General features: G+C 33.3%; 1 protein-coding gene across 2 annotated transcripts in view; it reads left to right on the top strand.

Moving 5' to 3' along the window:
• The window catches only part of MDGA2 (MAM domain containing glycosylphosphatidylinositol anchor 2), an 826,249-nt gene that overhangs the window by 773,725 nt on the left and 27,267 nt on the right, over nucleotides 1-25,257 (top strand). For both annotated transcript variants that reach the window (XM_030854879.2, XM_060294784.1), the window contains 4 exons: nucleotides 8,605-8,782; nucleotides 12,545-12,565; nucleotides 15,756-15,911; nucleotides 16,383-16,541. In XM_030854879.2, coding sequence (XP_030710739.1) covers nucleotides 8,605-8,782; nucleotides 12,545-12,565; nucleotides 15,756-15,911; nucleotides 16,383-16,541 — 514 coding nt within the window. The remainder of the gene's footprint in view (nucleotides 1-8,604; nucleotides 8,783-12,544; nucleotides 12,566-15,755; nucleotides 15,912-16,382; nucleotides 16,542-25,257) is intronic.

The raw sequence follows: 25,257 nt of genomic DNA, 5'->3' as shown, positions 1-25,257 counted from the left end.
TTGTTTTAAGTACAGTTAATCTTCAGTTCCAGGGTCAGTTTATTCCCATTTCCTTGAGGCCAATTCTTGGAATTGTGGCAGCTTATGTCATGGCTACAGTCTGGTAATCATGTAGTTAACTTCTTCCACGTGGTGGGGGTTTCAGTATCTGTAGGACAGCTCACAGGATAAGGCTCAGAATATTATCTATAGTCCTTGAGGAGGAACTAAAGGTCCTTGATTATGCTTAATGACTAAACTATTATTATTTGGTCTCCTTTGACTGTTTTCCTTTCTGTCTGCATATTCTCACTTCTCTGATTAAACTTATTCTTTGGCTAAAGTTTTTCCACAGACAAAAGGCAGGCAGAGATGAAAATACAACCCTCAGAATGGGAGAAAATATTTGCAAATGAAGCAACTGACAAAGGATTAATCTCCAAAATTTACAAGCAGCTCATGCAGCTTGATATCAAAAAATCAAACGACCCAATCCAAAAATGGGCAGAAGACCTAGATAGACATTTCTCCAAAGAAGATATACAGATTGCCAACAAACACATGAAAGAATGCTCAACGTCATTAATCATTAGAGAAATGCAAATCAAAACTACAATGAGATATCATCTCACACCAGTCAGAATGGCCATCATCAAAAAATCTACAAACAAATGCTGGAGAGGGTGTGGAGAAAAGGGAACCCTCTTGCATTGGTGGGAATGTAAATTGATACAGCCACTATGGAGAACAGTATGGAGGTTCCTTAAAAAACTAAAAATAGAACTACCATATGACCCAGCAATCCCACTACTGAGCATATACCCTGAGAAAACCATAATTCAAAAAGACACATGTACCACAATGTTCATTGCAGCTCTATTTACAATAGCCAGGACATGGAAGCAACCTAAGTGTCCATCGACAGCTGAATGGATAAAGAAGATGTGGCACATATATACCATGGAATATTACTCAGCCATAAAAAGAAACAAAATTGAGTTATTTGTAGTGAGGTGGATGGACCTAGAGTCTGTCATACAGAGTGAAGTAAGTCAGAAAGAGAAAAATACTGTATGCTAACACATATATATGGAATATATTTTTTAAAATGGTCATGAAGAACCTAGGGGCAAGATGGGAATAAAGACACAGACCTACTAGAGAATGGACTTGAGGACAGGGAGAGGGGGAAGGGTAAGCTGTGAGAAAGTGAGAGAGTGGCATGGACATATATACACTACCAAACGTAAGGTAGATAGCTAGTGGGAAGCAGCCGCATAGCATAGGGAGATCAGCTTGGTGCTTTGTGACCACCTGGATGGGTGGGATAGGGAGGGTGGGAGGGAGGGAGATGCAAGAGGGAAGAGATATGGGAACATATGTATAACTGATTCACTTTGTTATAAAGCAGAAACTAACACAACACTGTAAAGCAATTATACTCCAATAAAGATGTTAAAAAAAAAAAAAGGCAGGCAGAGGACATGGTGGGGAAGGACCATAGGGTCCTGCTCCATTTCACACCAGCTTGGTTACGTTAATTGCTTTGATGTTTGGGTCCCACGTAAGTTAAGCGAAAAAAACCTTCTTGACCGTATTTCCGCCTGCAATTCTCTACTTAAATGTAATAAAAACGTTCCATTTTTAAAACAAATTGTGATCGCGATGAAAAGTGAGTACTGTACAATCATGTGGAATGGAAGAGATAGTGAGGCAAGCGAAATGAACCACCACCAACCACACCAAAGGCCAGTGTTCATTCAAAGAAGGTGATACTGAGTATATGGTGGGATTCGAAGGGACCTCTATTATGAGCTTCTTCTGGAAAACCAAATGATTAATTCCAACCAGTTGGCCCAATTAGGCCAACTGAAAGCAGCACTTGACGAAAAGTATCCAGAATTAGTCAACAGAAAACACATAATCTTCCATCAGGATAACGCAAAACCGCACATTTCTTTGATGGCCAGGCAAAAACTGTTACAGCTTGGCTGGGAAGTTCTGATTCATCCACTGTATTCACCAGACATTGCACCTTCGGCTTCCCATTTATTTCAGTCTTTACAAAATTCTCTTAATGGAAAAGATTTCAATTCCCTGGAAGACTGTAAAAGGCATCTGGAACAGTTCTTTGCTCAAAAAGATAAAAAGTTTTAGGAAGATGGAATTATGAAGTTGCCTGAAAAATCGAGGAAGGTAGTGGAACAAAAGGGTGAGTACATAGTTCAGTAAAGTTCTAGGTGAAAATGAAAAATGTGTCTTTTATTTTTACTAAAAACTGAAGGCACTTTTTGGTCAACCCAATAGTAGTCACTCAATAAACATTAACTATAAAACTATTTAAAATATTCTCATGTAACTCTTCCAATATATTTTAAACAATCCCATTGGGAACTTAAAGTTAAGTCACATTAAAAAATACAAACTAAACACTTAAGACTATATAAAATGCTAGTCTTTACTAAATGTTTAGCTACTGCAGAAACATTAATTTTTTTAGGGTACTAAAGGACCTCGTTTCATCCAAAGTTCTGTTCTAATATTTGTCTTCGTTTTTCTGGAACTGCATTTTTAACTTTAAGCCACGGCACACAATATATTTAGGAAGTTTTATGCTCTTAATTTTCTTCTACTTCTTGTATTTCTTCCATTTCTGTGATCACTGAGCAAGCATATTTCATTTGGTTGTCACTGAAGACTGTTCTATGTGCCTAATGTTTAGTTCTCACTTTTTAAATCCTTGAAATGTATTTGCAAGGTCTTTCATTTATATACCAGTGATGTTTACCAGAGACTCTGCCTGCATATCCACTTTTCATCCCTCCAGACAGCAGTGGCCCACCAAGGTAGGCAAGGATGGAAAACATCAAAACTGCATGAAAGACTGAGAGATTCACTGAATCTGTGGACCCACTCGATGCTGTCTTTACCTGAGGGTTGTTGTATTCTTTTGTTTTGTTTTTTAATCAGGTAACTATTATGATAAGGAACATAAATTAGAAAAACTATAGGGAATGACAATCAAGACATTCAAAACTAAATGCAGATTGACATTCATATACTATGTAAGTTAAAATGTTGATTACAAAGGACAGTTGGGAATTTGAAATATTAACAAATGCATATTTTTATCCTTGTAATTCTCTTTTATCAGCTACTTTCTCATTATTTAAAATCACAACACAGGAAGCTGAGGTTTATGGTCCAAGAATATGAATACAAACCCACACACACTGGTACAGAATTAAAAAGATAACAAATGAGCTTTGAACAGACTTTATAAAACCTAAGGACAAACGATAGCCTTGAAAGCCTAGACTTTAAATCAAACAAAGGTTCATAGAAGTGGGCAGGAGGTCGTTAAGGGAGAAAAGGTTTTGAGTTTCAGAATAAAAATATAGAAAGATATTCCAATGCAAATACACAGAGTCCCCAGGTATCGGGATATTTTAGTAAAAGTGAAAGAAGAACAGTAGAGTAAGTCCTAGAAATTCCTTGAGAAAGGTACCTACCATCCACTTGAGTAGGAAAGAAATGGCCCACTTCCCCACCGGTAGATCAGAAAGACTACAGAACTTACCTTGAAGCTCTGGGTCCTGCCTGAGGGGGCCCTTGAGTATCACAATATCATAGATTGAGTCTGATTTTCAGGGACTGGGGCCTGGCAAGTCTTGCTTCACTGTGTTACAGGAGAAACAGGATTCTTCAAACCTCTAAAAAAGGGCAGAGATGGAGCTTTTAGACCAAAAGAACCTGTGATTTGCCTGAGAAAGATGCAGATTGAATAGAAATATTGACCATTGGCCAAGGCAGTTCCAAAAACAATGCAAAAGATGCTAGTACAGGACAAGAAATACCCGATGAAGTTGACTAAATCCAAGAGAATATCAGTAGGAAACAGGATAAACCAAGCAACAGTTATCCCCAGGAGCACTTAGGCTGGGGAATGGGCTTCCTCTGCCCCTGCCCCACCTAAGTACTTCCCTAAGTGGTACCCAGTACACAAAGTGATTGGGTTAACTTTATCAAGTTCAAATCTTAAACGTACTGTTTAACCTAGATTGGTAAGAATTAGTATTTCATCAGCAGAAATGGGGTAAGTAGAATTCAGTTTTAGAAGAATAAAGAATATCCGATTTTTAAGAGAAGCACATTGGTGCTTATAAAATCCATACTTTCTCCAATTGCTATTGAATATAGCTTTCTAATACTCCTCCATGTCATGCTGTAAAACTGTTCTGAGCCTCACTTTCTAGAAGTCAGGATTTCCAGATACTGTGTTTCAAGTTACAGATCTTATCATTCAGAAAAATTATGGCTCATTTCTTCTTCAAATAGTGAAAATAGTCTTCTAAATTATATGAAAGGAACATATCTCCTAGGAACAGAAAAAGTTACATGGAAATTTTTTACAAATAGAGATGATAAGAAATACTTTACACATTGTTTTCATATCACCATGCTTACCAGGTATGTTCTGGAACTATCATCTGTAGTTATGTTTTAGGTCCACTTTCTCTGAGGGTTTTGTGGTATTACCTCCAAATAGTGGACTAATATTGTATTTTCTTTTGTGTATTTGCAAACATTGCATTTAGTTTTCCATTTTTACATTTGCACAGCTCACTGACATATAATATGAAGTGTTTAATTGCTTATTCCTCAACTACTGAAGTATATACTTTCATTATAGCTTTAAATTTAATATTTAGAATCAAAGTTATTGCTTTTTTAATACACATATGAAGTTATCTACTCCAGAGTTTGTAATAAGTAACAACATCAATGTACATGCCAACTAAAATTATTTGAGTAAAGCATCTCATTATAACAACAGAATACCAGTCTCTCCTTGGGATGTACTATAAATATTGAGTGGTATTAAACTTATATTTAACATCCAGAAAAGTATACCTTGATTAAACTTGTATGTCTTTAGATAATAGTATAATGTCAAATTATTATGTATATATTCCTGTGGGTTTAAACTTTTGTCTTCTGAAATAACAGTACTTTGCCTTTAGTTCATATATAATAATTTAAAAATCTAAAGACATTGAAAGAGTTGACATTTGTATTATATTATTTTATAGAATTTTTAGTCTCCAAAACGGATAGAAACTTTGTAGTGTGTGGTATCAGCTATGCATGAGTAAAGTACTTTCTGTCAATTTAGGTTTTAGGTCCATTTTCACTAGTGTTTGTAAATTCAGTGACTGTATGCAGTTATCACTAAGTTAGATTTTTCTGCTGCACTCATTGGGTCAGTTAAATATACATTGTGTGCTGGAATTTAATCTTGTCACATCTTTACCTAGTTAATGATCAGACACTATAGGTAAAAAAATTAATAAGAAATTGTTCCTGATTTATAATCTATGTGCCAAAAAAGTACTTTTAAGTGTATTATAACTAAATATATAAAGACACTGGTTAAAACAAGGGAGCAATTAATTCTGGGGAAGCAAAGGAGGAAATGATGCCAGATAGAGTCATTTTGGGTGTAACCAAATTTTGCAGCTGCTACTCTCTAGACAACCTTAGGAGAGATACAGTAACTTGCTTCTTCCTCAGTTTCCTCAGTTTGTATAATAGGGCTAGTATTAGTTCCTACCTACTAAGGGTTGTGGTAGATTAAATATAGTAGATATAATACAGTTAACATGGTGCCTGACTGGCACATAGTAAGGACTAATAGATGTAGCAGGAGTAATCAGTGTAGAGGTATAGAAGAAACCACTAGTATTAATGCTGTGGAACTAGCAAGGTTGAGCTGTGCCTCAACAAATACAGACCCTGGGTCACCTGCTTCCAAATTACCCTGTAAAGGAGGAGGTGGTTTTTTAAAAAAAAAAAAAATGTATTTCTAAGCTCACTGAAAAATTATATCTGTAGACTTCATTGAAGAAGAAATACTGGTGGTTAAGACTTGGAATTTTGGGTTTTAACAAGATTGTCCTGTGACTTTCATTCTTGCCTAAAAGTGAGAACCACTAACACAGTGTATTAAAAACACCAAATATAAAACTCCAGAGACTATCAACACTTAGAACTCAGGAAAAGGAAAAGCAGCCCAGCAAGCAGATGAGTTGCCACAGATGTAGATGGAGGAAGCAATCAATACAAGAGTGCAATCTTAACATTCAAGGGAGAAAGAGTTTTAAGAAAACTCACGGTTGCCTGTCTCTTATTCTTCAATTCTCTCTTTGAAAAACAAAGAGAAATATTTTAGGCATAGCCAAAAATAATATAAGTATTTTTATATACCTGCTACCAATCTAAAAACTAAAAATCACCAGTTAAGTCCTTTGTTATCTCCTCACAATTGCATCTTCTCCTCTTGATGCTCTTCTAATCCATGTGACCAGTATGTTAAACATAGCATTTACTATTTTCTGCATTTCTTTATACTTTAATACATATCTATGCATCTCTTATCAAAATGCATATTTTGAACTTAAATTTTATAATATGTCTGCTTTAAAATTAATTTTCGCTCAATATTTTGTGAAATCCATCCATGGTGATGTATTTTGGCTTAGGTTCATTTTTATGCTATATTTTAAATTATATTTTATGAAGAGTATACAATTTGATAATTCTATCTCTTACTCATGTTTAGATCATTTTCTGTGTTTTCTATGCCATGAATATTCCTGTTTCCTGTGTACACGAGTTTATCTGTTCTCATCGTAATATTGTTTTTATTGCCAAATGCTCTCTATACTTACACCAATTTACATACTCATAAAGACTATATTTTTAGAAGACAGTTTTCTGTAGGTCTCTTGCTTTTTTGCATAACATATGTGCAGAGGCACTGTCTTTTTTACTCCAGCCTATCTTTTCAAGGTTATTTGCATAGCAAACATCCTTAGAATATAGAGACCTCCCCCTGGAACAGAGGTAAAGCCCATTTAATATCTAGTATAATAAATATAATGTCTCCTTCTTGGGCAATGGTTAGACAGGCTTGGGTACTGTCAGTTATAAAACACTAAGGTCTCTTAAGCTCAGGGTCCTACAGATGTGATACAAACAGAAGGCATGTGCAAAATCCAATTGGACACTTCTGCATCACCCTGTGGGAATTGGGAGGCAAAGGGAACCAGTTTGAAAGTAAAGCTTGTACTGTCTGCTGTGTCATGAATCCTTTTCTCTGACTCAGTAGTCTGGATTCTTCTGCTTGTGCCCATGATACTGTTGCAGGCTAACTTGTTAGCTTGTAAGTAGACTAAAATCTTACCCATCCACCCTCTGCTGCTCCAGGTTCTTGACAGGTATAAAGATTCTCATTGTTTTATATTTGCAACAAACCTTAATGTTGTTATCTTTATAAGCTTTTATCTGGGAAATAATATTGTGGCTTTAATTTTCACTTCCTTGATTCACCGTGAGGCTGAGACTTTTCTCTAATTAGTTTTTTGGGCTTGCTCATTTACAAAATACCTGTTCCTATTAGGCTCATTTTGCTATTGAATTCTTTTTCTTATTTAGTTATAGGAGTTTTTAATATATTCTGATTAACTGTATTTGTTCTAAATATCTTTTTTCAAGCCTCTGCCTTTATTTTACCTGTTTAATGAGGAGCACTGATGAGAAGAAATTTTTATGCTAAAATTTTAAATTTATTATTAATTGCAAATTTAAGATTGGCTAATTTATCAATCTTTTCCTTTACTAATTGTGCTTTTCTATCCTAAGAAAGTAACACCTTACCTGAGGTCATAACGACATTCTTCTGTGTGTTTTTTCTAAATGATTTAACTTTTGCCTTTTAAATTTAAGTATTTGATCCTCCTGAGACTGCTTTTTCTTTTTTTTTCTTTTCGTTATAAGATATGTGATAGGGATTACATTTATGTTTTTTTAATATACATAACCAATTGAGTGGTTTGTATTTTCATGTCTTCTATGTGAACAACCCCACAAATCTATATATGGGCTTTCTGTTCCATTTCATTATTTTATTTGTCATTTGTCTAATGCTGTGCTAATAGCACATACTTGAGATTTTCATTTCCAGAAATATGGCAGGCTAAGCTATATAATTAGGATTAACCCACCCTCAGAAAACAAGCAAATATATAAATATATGACTATGTATATATATATATACACATTAACATATATAGTGTGTGTATGTATGTATGTATATATATATATAGTGCAGGCGCGCGCGCGCGCACACACACACACACACACACACACACACACACACACATCCCTTAGGTAAAAATCTAAGGGACAATGGAAAATCAAAGTAATAAATGGGATTTCCCACCCAAATTGCTTTTGTCCTCAGCTATTAACCAACCCAGACAAACTTGAACTTTCTTATAGTTTGGCAGTGGTGAGGCAGACAGGATTGAAAACCCAAGGCCTACCCAAAGCAAGGGATCATCTCCACTTTAATCTGTGACACCAAAGGGCTTCATATTCAAAGTAAAAGTGAACCATACTATTGATGCCCCTAGGAGCATATCAGAAACAAAGGTACATCTCTAACGGAATATAACTTTGTCCTAGGCCCCAAAGAATCCCCAGCAGTAGTATTTTTAGCCACATGACCAGCACACAGTTAAAAATACCAGGAACATTATTATATAATTCTTTTAATTTCAGGCTGGACAGCAGCGATGGTGGGAACAGGAGATTAAAATAAATGGGAATATTCAAAAGGGAGAATTAATTACATATAACTTGACTGAGCTAATTAAACCAGAGGCTTATGAAGTCCGACTGACTCCTCTCACCAAATTTGGAGAAGGAGATTCAACAATTCGTGTCATCAAATATAGTGGTAAGTAGCTTTTCATTTAAAAGTATTTATTTGCATACTAAACTCTCTAGAAGGTTGTAACTATCTACCAAATTTAGCCACAAAATAAAACTTAACATATTGACTTTCTGGGTCATTAGCCAAGTAAAAAAAAATCCCACAATACTTAATCATCATAAATTGTAATATTTGGTTATAAATAGAGATATAGAAAAATGTTTAATTAACATTGAACCTAGCTGTTAATGTCACAATGTCTTTTTATTTTCTATCGCATAGTTGTGAAGCAGTATGTATACTTTTTTTTCAAATTCTTGATGATTTTAAAATTAATATCATTAAGAAATTAGGAAATGTGATTGAATTTTAAGTTTTTTTCATTTTTTAGAGCAGTTTTAAGTTTACAGAAAATTGAGGAGGAAGTGCAGGGTGTTCCCATATATGCCTTATCCCCCGTCACAGTTTCCCGTATTATTAACATCCTACATTAATGTGGCACATTTCTTACAACTGATTAACAAATACTGATACATTATTAAAGTCAGTAGTTTACATTTGGGGTCATTATTTGTGTTGTACATTTATATGAATTTTAACAACTGTGTAATGTTATTTATCCACCATTACAGTATCATACAGAATATTTTCACTGCTCTAAAATTCCTCTGTGCTCCACCTATTTACCCTTCCATCCCTCCTCCAACCCTGACAACCACAGATCTTATATCTATAGTTTTGCCTTTTCCAGAACGCTGGGTATTTGGAATCATACAACATATAACCTTTAGAAACTGGTTTATTGTACTTAGCAATACACATTTAAAGTTTTTCCATATCTTTTTGTGGCTAGGTAGCTCATTTCTTTCTATTGTTGAATAATATCCCATTGTGTAGATGTACCACAGTTCGTTTATCCATTCACCTATTGAATGACAGCTTAGTTGATTTTTTTTTGGTCATTTTTTTCTTTTAGATCACTAATGTTAATGTGTATATGTTAGTGATAGTTTGCATTTATAAACAATATGCATTTAATGTTTCTTTACTATTTAAATGTCCTACTTAAAAGTAGAAAATAGTATAAACCTGTGAAACAAAGTTGGTCAAAAACTTTCTAATAGTTCAAATAGAAATCATGGTGATTAGATATGATATTATTTTTAACATATACCTGACAGATTAATATTTTATCAGTTGAAATTTATGTACATCTTTTCGGTTGAAATTTATAATATTCAAAGACTAGCTCTAAAATCATCAATGTATTTCTCAAGGTTGAATAAGTCACTGGCAAAATATTTCATATGTGTTTCATTACTTCAGTGTAATATTATTCTTTTTATTATTGATTGTTAAGGTTTTTTGCAGCTGGGTTCTCCATTCTGTTTAGCATTAAGTATTTTTTCCTACTTAAGAGGGTACAGTGAATACTGTCAGAAGTAAAAAAATAAAGTGAAATTATTAAAAACTCATTAGAGTTGTGAAGTCACTTTTCTTCACTCTCATCAGTCAGAGTACACATTGGGCATTATATATTCAATTTTCATTAAAAAGTTGAAATATATAATGTATAGTGGAATATTCATACAAGATCAAGGAATGTAAAAGCATTAGAATCACTGTGTATATTTTCTTGAATATGATTCTTTTAAAAATGTATTTTCTTGTTAGTGATATAACTATTATTGCAGAAGAGCAATTGTTATTCTGTAATCACCTTCATGATTCCATCGAGCAGACAACTAGATAACATCCCAGTATATTTTTCTAAATTTTTAGTGTCATACGTTTTTATAAAATATGAATTATCTCCTCCTAACTAGTATTTATGCTCCCTGCCCCTAAGTTGTAAAACTGTAAACTATGTAATATGGAGGGGCATTGGAAACCATGCATTACTATCCATTCCTTTAAAAGATGAAGATATTAAGACCCAGAAAGTTCGTCCTGTAGAGTTAAACAACTATGAAATGACTAACTCTGACTAAAACTGGGGCTCACTCCTCCATGACAGAAATCTTTACTTATTTGCTAAGTTTAGAAATTATTAGAACTTGTCTTACAGAGATATAGAAAAAAATCTTCATAAACTCAGTAGTTCTTATTGAAAACTCTGAGGTAACAAATGAAATGAAAAATAAATCTGGAAAATAGATATTATGTTTAGTTCCAACTTTCTTTAATTATCTTTATATCTTAGGCATGCTTATTAAAATCTTAAACATTTTAATTAAAAATAACTTCTATATACTATGGACTTGGGTAAAGTATACTTTAGTGTATATAAGCATATAATGTATATAGGCGTCTATAAGAAATTTGACATGCTAGTTTGAAAAAAGAAAAATAGACTCACTGCAATATTTCAAATTTAGAATGGCAAATTTTCACAAGGTTAATTGCGATATTTATAGTGAATTTGGTGACTAAAATATTGTAGGAGAAGTCTCCAAATTCAGTCTGGTCACAGGTTACATGTAGCTGTGACATTTCTTAGAACTAAATTATAATTTAAAGATGCTTACTTCTTTCAAAGACAATATATAAAAATTGTAACTTCATATTATTCTAATTATGAAATAATTTTAATTTTTAACAATTTTCAAATTAAAATATACCGATACTTTGCAAGAAAGGGAATTTTTTTCTCCCCTTGGAACTAATAAATGTATAGTCCCTTCTCTGTGTTATTCATTTCATAATTTACAATGGGGAATGAACAATTAGAACAACTAAAATAATGGGAATAGTCTGTCTTCTCAATGTAGAAATAGTAAAAAGTAATTTATTGAGAAACTAATCACTTTGTTAAAATTGATCTCAGTGTACTAAATTTAACAATTATATATGAACTTATTTCATGCATGTGTGTGTATTTTTGACTATCATACTTTACTAGTATGTCCAAGTTTAACAAAAGTGCTTAATGGCAAATACTAGGAATTAACAACAAAGTAGACAACCTTCTGGAGGTTAGATTAACTGTCTGTTGTAATCTTGGGAGACTGCAATAATGCTCTCTTTTATCCAGAATGGAATTTTCTCTCAGAGTGTTAAATGCCTAATCGATATATACAGCTACCATTTTGTCTCTTAGGTTAGACATATTTTTGTTGCTGTTTCCGTAATATTTAAATTATTCATTCCTCTTCAGGTAGAAGTCAATTGGCACTTATATTGCAAACACAATTAGTTTTTTGAGATAAGTATTTATTCTGGTACACAAAAATACAAATGCATTGCTTAGCATTTGAAGACTGTGTGTGTTGTGTGCATGTGTGTGTGTGTGTGTGTGTAAATGTAATTAAAGCAGCATCATAGTAGCTATTTGTTTTGGGACACACATAATGACATGATATGAGGATTGCTTTAGTTTCACCAGAAGTAGATAACAGCAAGAAAAAACTAAAGTGTAATCTCTGTTGGATAATTGCATTCATTGTTAAACATCTAGATTATAGGTTGTCAGCCTTAGTTTTGATTTCTCAGTTTTGTTTAGCACTGGTTAAGATATAAAAGATCAGCAACTCCATTCCTTGGAAAATGAACAAATCCCATAGCTATTTAGCATTGATCTTTTAGGTACTTTGAGGCTGTTACTGCTGAGCTACAAAGTAGATTCTATTCAATCCTCTAGAACAAAATGGATTGCAGATATAATTCTCCATGGCCACAGTGGGCAAGATCATTAAGTTTTGGTTAGGCACTATGAGACACTGATTAGACTTTGATTTATAAAAGACATTCAAGCCATGCTAACATTATTTTTTGCTTTTCTTGTAGCTCCTGTTAATCCTCATTTGAGTAAGTATATTTTCACTTTAAAAATGGCACTGTATTTGACAATTAAGAAAAATAGAAAATGCATAAACATACAAAGTTTATTTAGCAACTGTTCATATTTGGTTTAAAATAGAATGGCTTGGAAACAGTAAAACTGACATAATTGTAAATTTTAAATTTCAAAAGATATGGGTGTAAAGACAAATAATTTAATGTTGATAATTGACTTTTCCTAAATATGGAGCCATTTCCCCAACATGCTTAACATTTGTTATTTGTGTAACTGTAGTTTACACAGTTAACAAATGTTATTTGTGTAAACTACAAATAATAAACTGTTGTTTCTTTTGTGGCATTGCATATTATTTGTATTGCTATTATTTGTTTCTTTAATTTTCATTCTTTGATTTCTACATTCCACTCATGAAATATTATATTTACTTAGAAAGTTAGTATTTGAATGGTTTAAGCAAGAATTTTCATGGATCATTATTGTATATCCCAATCTTCTATGAAGAAGAAGATAATCTGAGCACCATCCTCTTGATAATATTTCATTTTAAAATTAAGAATTGATTTTTTGTCTTCTATTTTGTGTCTAGCAATATATTGTTCTTGTCTAACAAAAGAGAATAGCCACCTTTATACTCTTACACATATCCATTCAACATTCTCAATTTCCTATACTTAGTGAAGAAAATGTCCAAATCTTTTTTCTCATTTTACTGTATTCTCTTTTCTGCAATGGCCTTTAACTGATTATATAACAAAGACCAAATTCTGTAACCCCTGTTCTTGCTGTATTTCTTACCAAAGATCCTCTTTTACTCCACTTTTGCATATCAAAATACTAATACTGAATATTTTTATAGATCTTTATTGTTCACATCTTGTTTCAGTGCATAAAAGTTCATTTAGTCATCACAATGACCCTTTAATGTGGATATTATTACCAACTCTTTGAGGTTCATTTTTCTTATAATGTTTAGCACAAATACTTCTTCCTCCATTAATTATTCCCTCGTTTTGATTTTCCATAACAATTTATCTTCATCTATGTGGAAGCTATTTTTGATTTTCTCATATCCTCCAGTAGACTGTAAGATACTTAAGAACTAAATCTGTTTCTAATTTCTCTCTACATCTCACTATCTTTGTGTCTATCACAGCATCTCATATTTAGCAGGTGTTCAATGATCATTTGCTAAAAGAACAAATACATGACAGTTTCAAGATGAATTAATGGCATAAATCAGGTTCTCCCTGGCTTCTACCCAGGGTACTATTGCTAATTAGTTACTATATTGATTATAATTCTTTTGAAGGTAAGTACTCTGACCGCACTTCCAGTAGAAATGTTTAAAAACAGTTGTCATGAGAAGATTAAAAGTAAATACAGTCCATTATTGGACACTTAGGTTGTTTCTATTTCTCATATATTGCAAATAATACTGCAGTGAACATGTAAATGTACATATCTCTTTGAGGTACTCATTTCATTTCCTTTGGTTATATATTCTTAAGAGGTATTGCTGGATAATATGGTAGTTCTGTATTTAGGTTTTTTTAGGAACCTTCATACTGTTTTCCATAACAGCTGTACCAATTTACATTGCCACCAATAGTATAAAACTACTATACTCTTTTGATTACTGTAGCTTTACAATATATTTTTAAATCAGTAAGTGTGATGTTTCCAGCATTGTTCTTCTCCTCCTAATTGTGTTGGCAATTTGGGGTCTTTTGTGGTTCAATAAGAATTTTAGGAATATTTTGTATTTCTATTAAAAAAAAAACACGCCCCACTGGCATTGTCATAGGGATTGCATTGAATATATAGATCACTTTGGGTAGTATAGAAATTTTAACAATATTAATTCTTCCAATCCAAGAACACGAGACATCTTTCCATTTATTTTTGTCTTCTTTAATTTCTTTCATCAATGTTTCATAGTTTTCAATGTACAAGTCTCTCATCTCTTTAGCTAAGTTTATTCCTAAGTATTTCATTCTTTTTGATGCTACTGAAAATGAGATCGTTTTCTTAATTCCCCTTTCTGATAGTTCATTGTTAGTGTGTAGAAACACACAGATTAATTCAAAGGCATGATCCCAACTTCAAGGGCTCCACTCCCAGGAATATCTGATAAATGTAACCCATTGCAGGGGGAAAAAAATGGGAGTTTTTATTATTTAGATGTTTATATCTTTATGAATTGCAGGGAATCTGTACTCAGTTTTGACTTCATTATTTACTAGCTGGAATTAGCCAAAGCTTTCTCCTACATGAACCTCATGAGTTAGCATTTCTGTATTTTCATAGAGTTCTTATAAGTTTGAATGAAATAATATAAACTACGTGGGTTTTTTTTTTCAGTTAAGGATAATTTTAATTTTGTATCTGGTGGAGATTATAAACTCCATTATTTACCCCCCTGTTTCAAGCAAGGTCCATCCCAGTAAGAAAACCTTTTGATACCTAGAAATATTACTACCACCCTCATTTCAGGGACACTTAAGGAAAGCTCTCAGTGAACTTGTTGGGCCTTAACTCAGCATGTGGCTGGCATCCAAGAAATCCCAGTCTTTCCACAGGGTCTTCATAAAGTTCTCTTCATTACTTTATTTCTAGTGAATTTCAAGCACCTGGCAAATCTACATTCAAATAAAGCATGAAAGATAACTACTTTTAAAAATAATTTGCCATTATCTTCTCCTAAGTAAACTTCCATTTGTGCAAATGGGTATACCTGAAAGCATCTCGAGACATGGAGTGAAAAATTGTAACCTCAAGGTATACAGCTTTAAAGTGCTGTTGGGTAAATTAATAAAGATCTTTTTCTAATTGACAGTTTTGTTTGGATTGTACCTATACTTGAACAATGAAAGTTGGGGAAATTCTTCAGCTGTAATACAAGCATGCATTGTATTCTTTAATTTCAATTATCTGCATATTTCAGAGGAAAATGGTTTGGGTTTAAATTATTAAATAAGAGACTGCTTTACATATCAAGATTATTTTTCATTTTCATTAAAATTGAAATAGTTTTAAGTTTAGTCATCATCTCGTGCATTATTTTGGCTATGGTGCCATTATTGCAATCTTGCATTATTATTGCTGTATAATGTTTTAATTTTTTCCTATAAGAATATTGCAATATTTGTATTCATTTAATTTATCTTAATTATTTTAATTAAAATTTGTCAACAGGAGAATTTCACTGTGGATTTGAAGATGGTAACATTTGTTTGTTTACCCAAGATGATACAGACAATTTTGACTGGACAAAGCAAAGTACTGCAACAAGAAATACAAAATATACTCCAAACACTGGACCTAATGCTGATCGTAGTGGCTCCAAAGAAGGTATGAGGGTATGAAATGTTGTGTTCATAACAATCATACTCCAGCCTTGGACTTTTTAGAAATGCTGTTAATATGAAATGCAAGATAATGTTTAGCAATAGATTTGAAGATTTTGGAATAAAACATGAAATTTTTATGTACCATACAAATAATTCAGATATTTCCAAAGTCTGTAATCATTAATTTTCACTCAGAACTCACTGACATATATAGAGTTTAGGAATTTTTTTTTGATAATTCAAGTCTAAAATTCCAATTTTGTCTCAAGTTTTTATACATTTTAAACAATTTTATCTTTATATAGATTATTTATTCTTTATATTATGTTTGTATATATACATTTTATAAATGAGATGCAGACTCTCCTATCAATCTTTACTTTGTATGAAAACTCTAAAACTTCTCAGTGATTTTAAATTTCATGTTGCCTAATAATAATTTGCTTAAACATTTTATTTTGTCTTTTTTAAGGTTTTTATATGTACATTGAGACATCTAGACCCAGATTGGAAGGAGAAAAGGCTCGACTTCTCAGCCCTGTTTTCAGCATAGCTCCCAAAAACCCTTATGGACCCACGAACACTGCATATTGTCTCAGCTTCTTTTATCACATGTATGGACAACATATAGGTGAGATGGAAAGAATTACTATGTTTATTCAAAAGTAAATCGTAACTTAGAAGAAAAAGGTTCACAAACACCTAGCATGAAATCCATTTTAGTCAAAGAGTATCATCATTGACTTTTAAATGGCTTACCAGCAAATTGCAAAATAAGATGCTAAGAATGTTCCCCCATCATGTCCTAATTTCCCAAATTTATATTAAAATTTGAAATTTGGGTGCATTACCTACCTCCTCTAGAATCTTAATTCAGGCAGACCATCAATAGGTTAAGTTCATTATGAGATCTTCTTGGAAATTAATACCAGTATAATTTACTCTGTTTCTTTCCAAAGAAATTTGCTTGAATAATGCCTCAGTGTATATTAATGACAGTGAAAAGAAGCATTGCCATACTCGGAAGACAAGTGCTTTTAGCACTATCTACACATTTGGAATATTGGTGATAGTTTCTTGTTTATAAAGTATGCCTAACACACCTAGTAGGATTTAAGAACATCCTTGATCCTGAAAAACATACAAATATGAAGACATACTTCCTGCCCTTAGAGACCTTAAGAATAACAAAGGCTAAGATGAGTAAATACGCAATCATACTAGACAGAATACCACATAACCTCGAGAAGGAACCTAACAAACCTGGTAAGGGCGGTGGGTGGAAGGAATTCACGCAGATCTACAATTCTTTATGTGCAATTCTAAAATCAAAACAACTGAACACAAAATTGTTTTAAACGTGATTATCTGCCAACACATGCTAACCTGATCTACATGTGTTAGAATATCTGGCCTGAAGTAATATGAACATATGTATAGTCTTTATTTATCCAAATGAGTGTGAACATATGTACTATTTACAGCAAAAATATTACTATGTTTAATTATGGGATTCTGTTTCAGTTCTTTCCTGGGGATGTTACATAATATACAAGACATACCCTCTTTTAACTTTCTAAAGTAAAACAAAATTCTGAATGGTGAAGCATATCTAGCTCCACAGAGATTGGCAAGGGATTGTGGATCTCTGTCTATTTGGAGGATAAGGCAATGCTTTGGGACAAAGGGAAACGTTTCTCTATGAGAGAAGTGTACATTTTCAATAGACAGAGATAAGCATAGGGAAGATTAAAGCACTGGTAATGAGGAAGTAAAATGCAAGATATGAGGATAATATGGTCTTAAGATAAATTTAACAAAATAAAAGTGTAAATATTTTCATATAAAGTAACAAAATTGTGCACATGATATATACCAGCTACTATACTTATTTAAGTGAAGTAATCCTTTTAATAAATTTATAAAAATGAGCATCATTATCCATCTTTCACAGTCGAGAAAACTGAACCTCAGTGAGTTTGTATGAATTACAAGTAACTGGTTATGCTGGTGTTCAAATTCATAGCCAACATTATTACTCCATATTCTTCACAGTGGAGCAGTAGGTGACAAGCCCAGAAAGGAAAACTCTTATGCAGCAAAAAATGCCCTCAACATGAAGTTAGGAAACCTGGGTGGGAATTTGGTTGTAGCAGTCAGTCACTGTAAGCATTTACAAAAGTCACTTAAAATGTCTAGATCTTGCTCTCCTCATCTGTAAAATAGGAATAATAATTCCTAATTCAGAAATATGTAGTTCAAGTTAAATGAGATAACACATATAAAGTCTTCTATCAGATGGTAGACACGCATAATCTTAGGTTACTTTGAATTTCAAAGAGCAGCAATATTATCAATAATAAAGTAATAGCTAATATTTATGAAGTAATCATAATGGACCAGGCCACGATTCCTAACACGTGATGGATTATTTCTCTTAATGTTCACAATAAATATTTGCACTCATTAAAATTGTTATCCTGTTTTTTATAGATAAGGAAACTAAAATATAGAGAATTTTAATTACCATGCCCATCATATCATAACTGATAAGTAGTGAAGCCAAAATACTAACCTGGGAAGCTGGACACGTAGTTTGCCTGCTTCGCCACTCTGCAGGGAGACCTTTGCAATGTTGTGAAAGCTTAGCTATTTAGTAGTCAGGGCGGAATTATTACGGATTTTGTGCAGACAACAAGCATAGTGCGATATATGATTTGGAAAAATAAATCTTATAAGTGTGGGTAAAATTATTGAGAAACAGAATATGGACTGGAAAAGCAATTAGAAATCTGTGAGAATAGTCATGGGTTCACTACGGCCTAAACTATGAAGGAAATAAATCTCCACACAATTGCCAAACCATCTTACTTATTATGAGATTACTCTCATTACAAACAGAATTAGCTCAACTCTAATTCTTCCCTTTAGTTGATGAGGTATGATTTTACTTACTCTCTATTTCGAATATATTTCATGGACTTTTTTTTCTCCTGATTTACCTTGGAACAGGCATATTTAAAATGGTTTTTAAATAAATAATTCCAAGATCAATATATTGAATTACTTTAATGAGTAAACTATGTATTTACCTTATTTTTGAGGCTGCCTACCTTAGAGCTCCCTCTCAAACTTTCTGCATATTTATGCTGAATCCCAAGATAATTTCAATATACTTTTAACTTCACAGTTGTTATTCTTATGCTCTTTATTGTCAGTGAATGCCTACTTGTTCTGCTAGTTTTGTTCTGATTATTTCAAAGAGAAGGCAGTTCTCCATTTCTTCCATGTTCTCAAATATTTACCACTTTGATACCTGTGCCATTTCTCTGCTTCCTCAGATGGTTGAAGGTTGCAGGTATTAGGTCTGTCACTTGGGTCTCCTCTCAGCAGGGCACAGTCATGCTGCTTACTAAAATCTAGGCAAAAATATCTGTTCCAGACATGACTAATTAGTGATGGCTAGGTGAACTACCTCATTAGAGAGTTGCTGCCTGTATCTAAAACCCTTCCTCTTTGCAAATATTATTCTAAGACACTCATTCATCTGTTAAACTGGTATGCATTTATAGTCACTGGTTTTTACAAATTACAGTCTTAGTTTTATTCCTTCTTTTGGAAATCCAGATTCAAAAATGATTTGTCCTGGATTTCTAATAGCCTACTTGCAGTTATTACTTCCTGGTCAACCATAAATAATCATTGCTCTTTTAACTGGGACTAACGGACAATATATCACTGAGAAGAGTCACAATTTTTTTAATAATACAAAAAAGGGTGATCAGTTATTCATTATTTAGAAAAGAGGTTCCTCTTTGAAATAAAGTCAGATATGTTATATTACTTATCTATTGCTGCATGATAAATTTCTCCCACATTTTGTACTTTAAAACTAAAAACATTTTGTACTTTAAATCATTTATGATCTCATATTTTCTGTGGGTCACGAGTATGGGTATGGCTTATCTGAGTGTCTGTAGTTCCAGGTCTCTCATGAGGTTGCAGAAAAGCTATCAGGTAGGACTGCTGTCTAATTTGAAGACCACATTTGGGGACAATACCCTTCTAAGCGCACTCACCAGGTTTTTGGCAGGTCTCACTCCCTCACAGGTGTTGGACTAAGGATACTGATTTCTTGCTGGCTGTTGGCCAGAGGCTTTTCTCAGTTTTTTGCCATGTGATGTCTCTATAGGACTGTCTCATGGCAGCAGGCCTCCTCCAGAGCAAGCGATCTATGAAGAGAGAGCAAATACATGCCCAAGAATTTTTAATAACTTGATGACTGGAGTGATATCCCATAACTTATTCTATTTATTATAACTGATTGATTGTTCCAACTCACATTCAGGGGGAGGAAATGACACAAGAGTGTTAATCCTAGGAGGTTGAAATCATTGGGTAGCATCTTAGAGGTTATCTGCCACAGTGGTACAATTTCTTGTTAAGTTTCCATCAAAATTGACTTAATAAAAAATAAATGAAAGCTCTAATGTGTCACCCTTTAACTGTTGATTTATATGTACATGATATAATACAATGTACATGATCTGGCTATTGACAATAATATAAGACTATTTCAGCAATCCTATGACCACTAGGAGGCATTTTGATTGATTAATCAGCTAAATTTCTAATTTTCTTACAAAGAAATTGAACCTCATATGAGGTCACTGGATATGACAAGAGCTTATTAAAAGTCAGTAAAATAGGTACTTCATTTATTTCTAGAAATGAGAATTTGAAATATAAGCATCATAACATACCAGGAAATTAAATATAAAAATACAAAAGACACTTATGAATACATTCATTGAACTTGATAACAATGGTTCAAATACAGTTGTGCCTCTAGAAAGCTAATTTCACTGTGGAACAAATGGGAAGCAAGGAAAAGGAGTTCATTAATGACATCTATTGTCATGAATCTTGAGGGTAAGGAAGAAGTGATGAAGTAGAGAGATGTGGGATTGTAAAAGGACTTAAATAAGAGAAAAAAGAGATAAAAGAAAGGGTAAGTTTAGAGATACACAAATCAGAGGGAAGCAAGTTTCTTGAAGAGATGAGAATTTAGAGGTCTGGTGGGGGATTAGCCTTGAAGAGGATACTAATGTCTCTTCTACTGAGATGGGATGAAAACAATTAAGAATGTGGCTTTTGATTCATTCTTAGATGCAAGAACAGCAAACAGATGTGAAATTTGTCTTAACAGTTTCTATTTTCTGTTTAAAATAAATGCAAAGGTTTCATTTTCAAAGAGTAAACCATTTTAGGAAAGTTGTAAAAGGAAATCGGTACTGATTAGGGATATAGAGAGAGCTGGAGAGGTTGGCGATCAGGACATCAATCCTCAGCGTTTTGAAATGTATTTTAGGGTATAATGCTCAGTTCGACTCTCCATCCCTTCTTGTGTATTGTACTGAATTAGTCTGCTAACCGCCTTCCTTGCTGTCTCTTTGGCCCCTAGTTTCTGGGGATAAAGATCATTCTCTAAAACTAGTAACGTAAGGACCTCAAGGATACATGCTTTTCCGGCATCTCCTTGGGGCAACTCCATGGTTTATTCCAGTTATACCTGAAGTTCTCCAAATCAATCTATGTTGTATCTGGGGCTTCTTTACAGACTCTGTTTTTTGTCCTACTTGAACTGTATACTTTGGAAGAGTAGAAACAATGATTCTTCTCATCACATGGTACCCTGCAAATGTAAATGTTTATTTGACCATCCATAAATATTTGTTAAGTAAATGAATATTTTTTAAAACATATGGTAGAAGTAGTACTTTTTCACCTCTTTAATCATCTAGATTACTCATATTCTTCCTTCAAAAACCAACTCAAAGACATCTGCTCAAATTCCTCCCCATCCTCCCTGCTCCTTCTGTTCTCCTAACACCTGGTGCACATCTTTATCATAATGTTTGTCACCCTGACCCCTGTTAGACTGTAAGCTCCTTGAGAGCAATAGCATGATTTATTTATATTTGATCCTCTGAAAAAACAAATGCTCAATAGATTTTTAAAAAATCATCCAAAAATAGATACTTTAGTTTCTGAGTGTGCTAGAAGAATGACAACATGAGGGAAATGAAAGTATGAGTTTAGATTGAAACCAGAAGGTAGTTTCACCAAGACCTTATAGGATAGGTTGGAAAAAAAATAGAAGTTAATCACTGACTTAACTTGAATTTGAATTTAAGTTATCTGGCAGCTAAAGTGTAGAGGAAAACAAAAATGTCACATATTTCTTAATTAATTAAAGGGAAATTTATCTTTATGAAAGTACTTAGTATTTTGTAAAAGTACTCAGTATCTATAAGCAATATAGATATTGCTATACTATATAGATATTGCTATACTCTTAGCAATATCTTCATGTAGTATTTTTAGAAAAAACATGAAACATGTACAAATAAAAATTGTATATACTGAAAGGCCATAATAACATTAAAGAATAAAATTTGGGTTTTCAGCTGAAATATTATGATCCATGTTACCTTATGATGATCTAACAAAATGTAGAAATAAAATTTAATGAATCTGAAATTAACCTCAATTAAATTTCTCTTAATAAGATATCTCAGGTTATCCTTTAGCAAGAGCTGGATTAAAGCTTTCTCAGTGCTGACATTCAAAGATTTTTAAAAGGGGACTTAAATGTTTTTATACAAGGTGTAGAGAAAGCAAAGGTGACAATCTTTTGCATGATTTTAGGAGTCTGATTTTTATTCTTATTTTAGTCAAAGATCATATTTCTTCTGATTAGTATTTTTTTAAATCAACATTTTTGCTTATATCTCAGATATATTTGTAAAACAGAAAATCTACTCACATATTTTTCCCCTTGGCGTTAAATACCGTGTGAGAGTCGATTTGAGCTTGAAAAAAAAAATATTAAGGTGCCATTATTTTAGAGTCTTAATTACATTGACTGTAGAAGAATCTCAGCAAAATAAATATGTAATTTTGAGATACTTACATCTTGATAATTTCTCAGAATTAAGGTCCTTGTAAAAGACAATTCCCTGGTGGCTGAGAGAATAGATAAAGTTATTTAGTATTCTACATTTAAATATTAGAGAATAGCTACCTACAGTGGGCTGTTAGTTAATAATTGATATTAAGCCACTCTTTCTGTTAAGAATTATATAATGCTTTCAGTGAAGTCTTGTTTGTAATTAATACTGATAATGCCAATGTCATCAGTGTGAAAACAATGCAATAGAAAGAAGACATTCATTCAGTAAACTGCTTTGTTAAATTAAGATGTATTTTTTAAGGGGGTGGTAGATAGACTTCAACCATGATTTATTACCACGTATAATCAAAATATTATTACAGATCCTTGTCACAGACTCTCTAATAAGACCATATGTAATATGTAGTACATTTACCTTTTAAGTCTCTGGTTATGAACCACCAACTGTCCCTAAATTTATTTTCTTCCTATTTAATTATTCATTGATGATGGTCCTGTTGAGGAAGAAGTTTTCCTCTACTTTTCTGGGTTCTGGGTGGTCTAAGAATTAAATTGACATGAGATAAATTAACAGGAGAAAATCAAACAAAGTTTAGTAATGTGTATACATAGGAGAGACCCAGAAAAACTGAGTAACTCGTCAAAATGGCCAAAGTCCTCACCTTGACTACCCTCGTCAGCTAAAGATAAAAGAGGATGTTGAGGGTAGGGAGAGTCAGCTATGGGAGGTTACCAGGAAAAGTGCAGTAACTGGGTGATTGTGATGCAGATTTAAGTCATTGCCTTCTCTATTGATAAGAGTTTCTAGAGACCTGGTTGTCCTCATGTATACATGTGTCCAGGTATAAGAGGGAGACACACTTACAAATGGAGATTTCCCTTATAAATGTACATGTTTCTTACAAAGGGGCAACTCCTACTTGGTTTCAGAGTCTTTCCCACTTCTGCTGTTTCTCAGAAAATAACAAGCTTAAAACAATTAATATGCCAAAGAGACATATTTTAGGGTGGCAAATTCTGATCCCCTACCTTGCCTCAGACAAGGTATAGTAGAAGCTAGGATGTTTAAACAAAATTAATAATGTGACTGAGAAAGTCTTGTGTTTCAAATATACATCTCATTTTCAGTGTAATTAATAAACAGTATTATTTCATCAATCAAATTAATGGTAAGCAAATAAGTTAAATGCTTTTGTTTCTCATCCAGTGTACCAACCTTTTTAAACTAACTTCATTGGAAGTGTAGGTTTATTATGATGAGTACTTTTACCCTTAGGTCTTAGATTCACTCATTTCTGTTCAATAGGATGAATTGCACATGCTATGTGCCTAGTGGTGTTTAGGGAACTATAAAGGATAAAAGAGAATTAAGATAAAAGGTTCTTATCCATCAAATAGTTTATAATTTATTTAGGGTAATAAATTACTGAATAAAAGCCAAAAAGTAATATACACCAAAAATGCATGATAGGCCCATGCCATGGGTGAACAAGGAGAGAACACCTAGAACAGCAGAGTTAAAATAAAGTTTCTAAGGAAGAAAAGAAATGTAAACCATCCTCTAAAAGAGGTAAGTGTTGATGAATGCAAGTTAGTGTGTCCTATGCACAGTGAGGCCAAACAAACCCAAGTGTCAGAGTTTGTATCAGGGAAAGGTTTATTGCAAAAGCCAAGCAAGGAGAACACACAGGTCAAGCTACAAAGCCCAAACTCCCTGATGGTTTTTGGGGAAGCGTTTTTATAAGCAAACTTTGGGGTGAGCGATGCAGGGTATCAGACTATCTTCTGATTGGTTGGTGCTGAGGTAACAGGGCAGTGCTCCAGGAATCTTGTGCTCAGCCATATGTTACCATCCTCCACCTAGGTGGGGGCCTTAGTTCGTGCAGAAGAATTCGAAGATGTTGTTATGTATACTTCTTCAGGAGGAACCAGGACCCTGCCCCATCACTGCACTATTGTTTCTTGACTGTTCCTCCTTTGTTTCTGCATTCCTTCACTTTTCTGATTAGCAACTGTTTGAATTTGCCCTTTGGTAGTCCTGAAAGGTCTAGGAAACTGAAGCCTTGTTCCTATAAGCAAGAAATGGAGGGCTTGGAAAGGATTTGTACCTGGGAGGGCCCCACAGGGTCCTGCTTGGCTTTAGAAACAAATAATGACAAGATCTATATAAGGTCTCTGCATATATCAGACAAATAGAAAGCCTGATGAAAGCTATGTTTTAGTAAATTTATTGGACACTAATGTAGAGATTCAACTGGATACAAGAAGGCATGGTAATGACTGGAGAAAGTGAATTGACACTTTTTATTTAAGATATCATTGCAATTATGTATTTTAAAAAATAATAACAATGAATGCTGCAGCTGTTTCT

This window comes from Globicephala melas, chromosome 2 (genome assembly GCF_963455315.2).
Source record: "Globicephala melas chromosome 2, mGloMel1.2, whole genome shotgun sequence".
Classification (NCBI taxonomy): domain Eukaryota; kingdom Metazoa; phylum Chordata; class Mammalia; order Artiodactyla; family Delphinidae; genus Globicephala; species Globicephala melas.
This window is presented reverse-complemented; position numbering and strand designations above follow the sequence as displayed.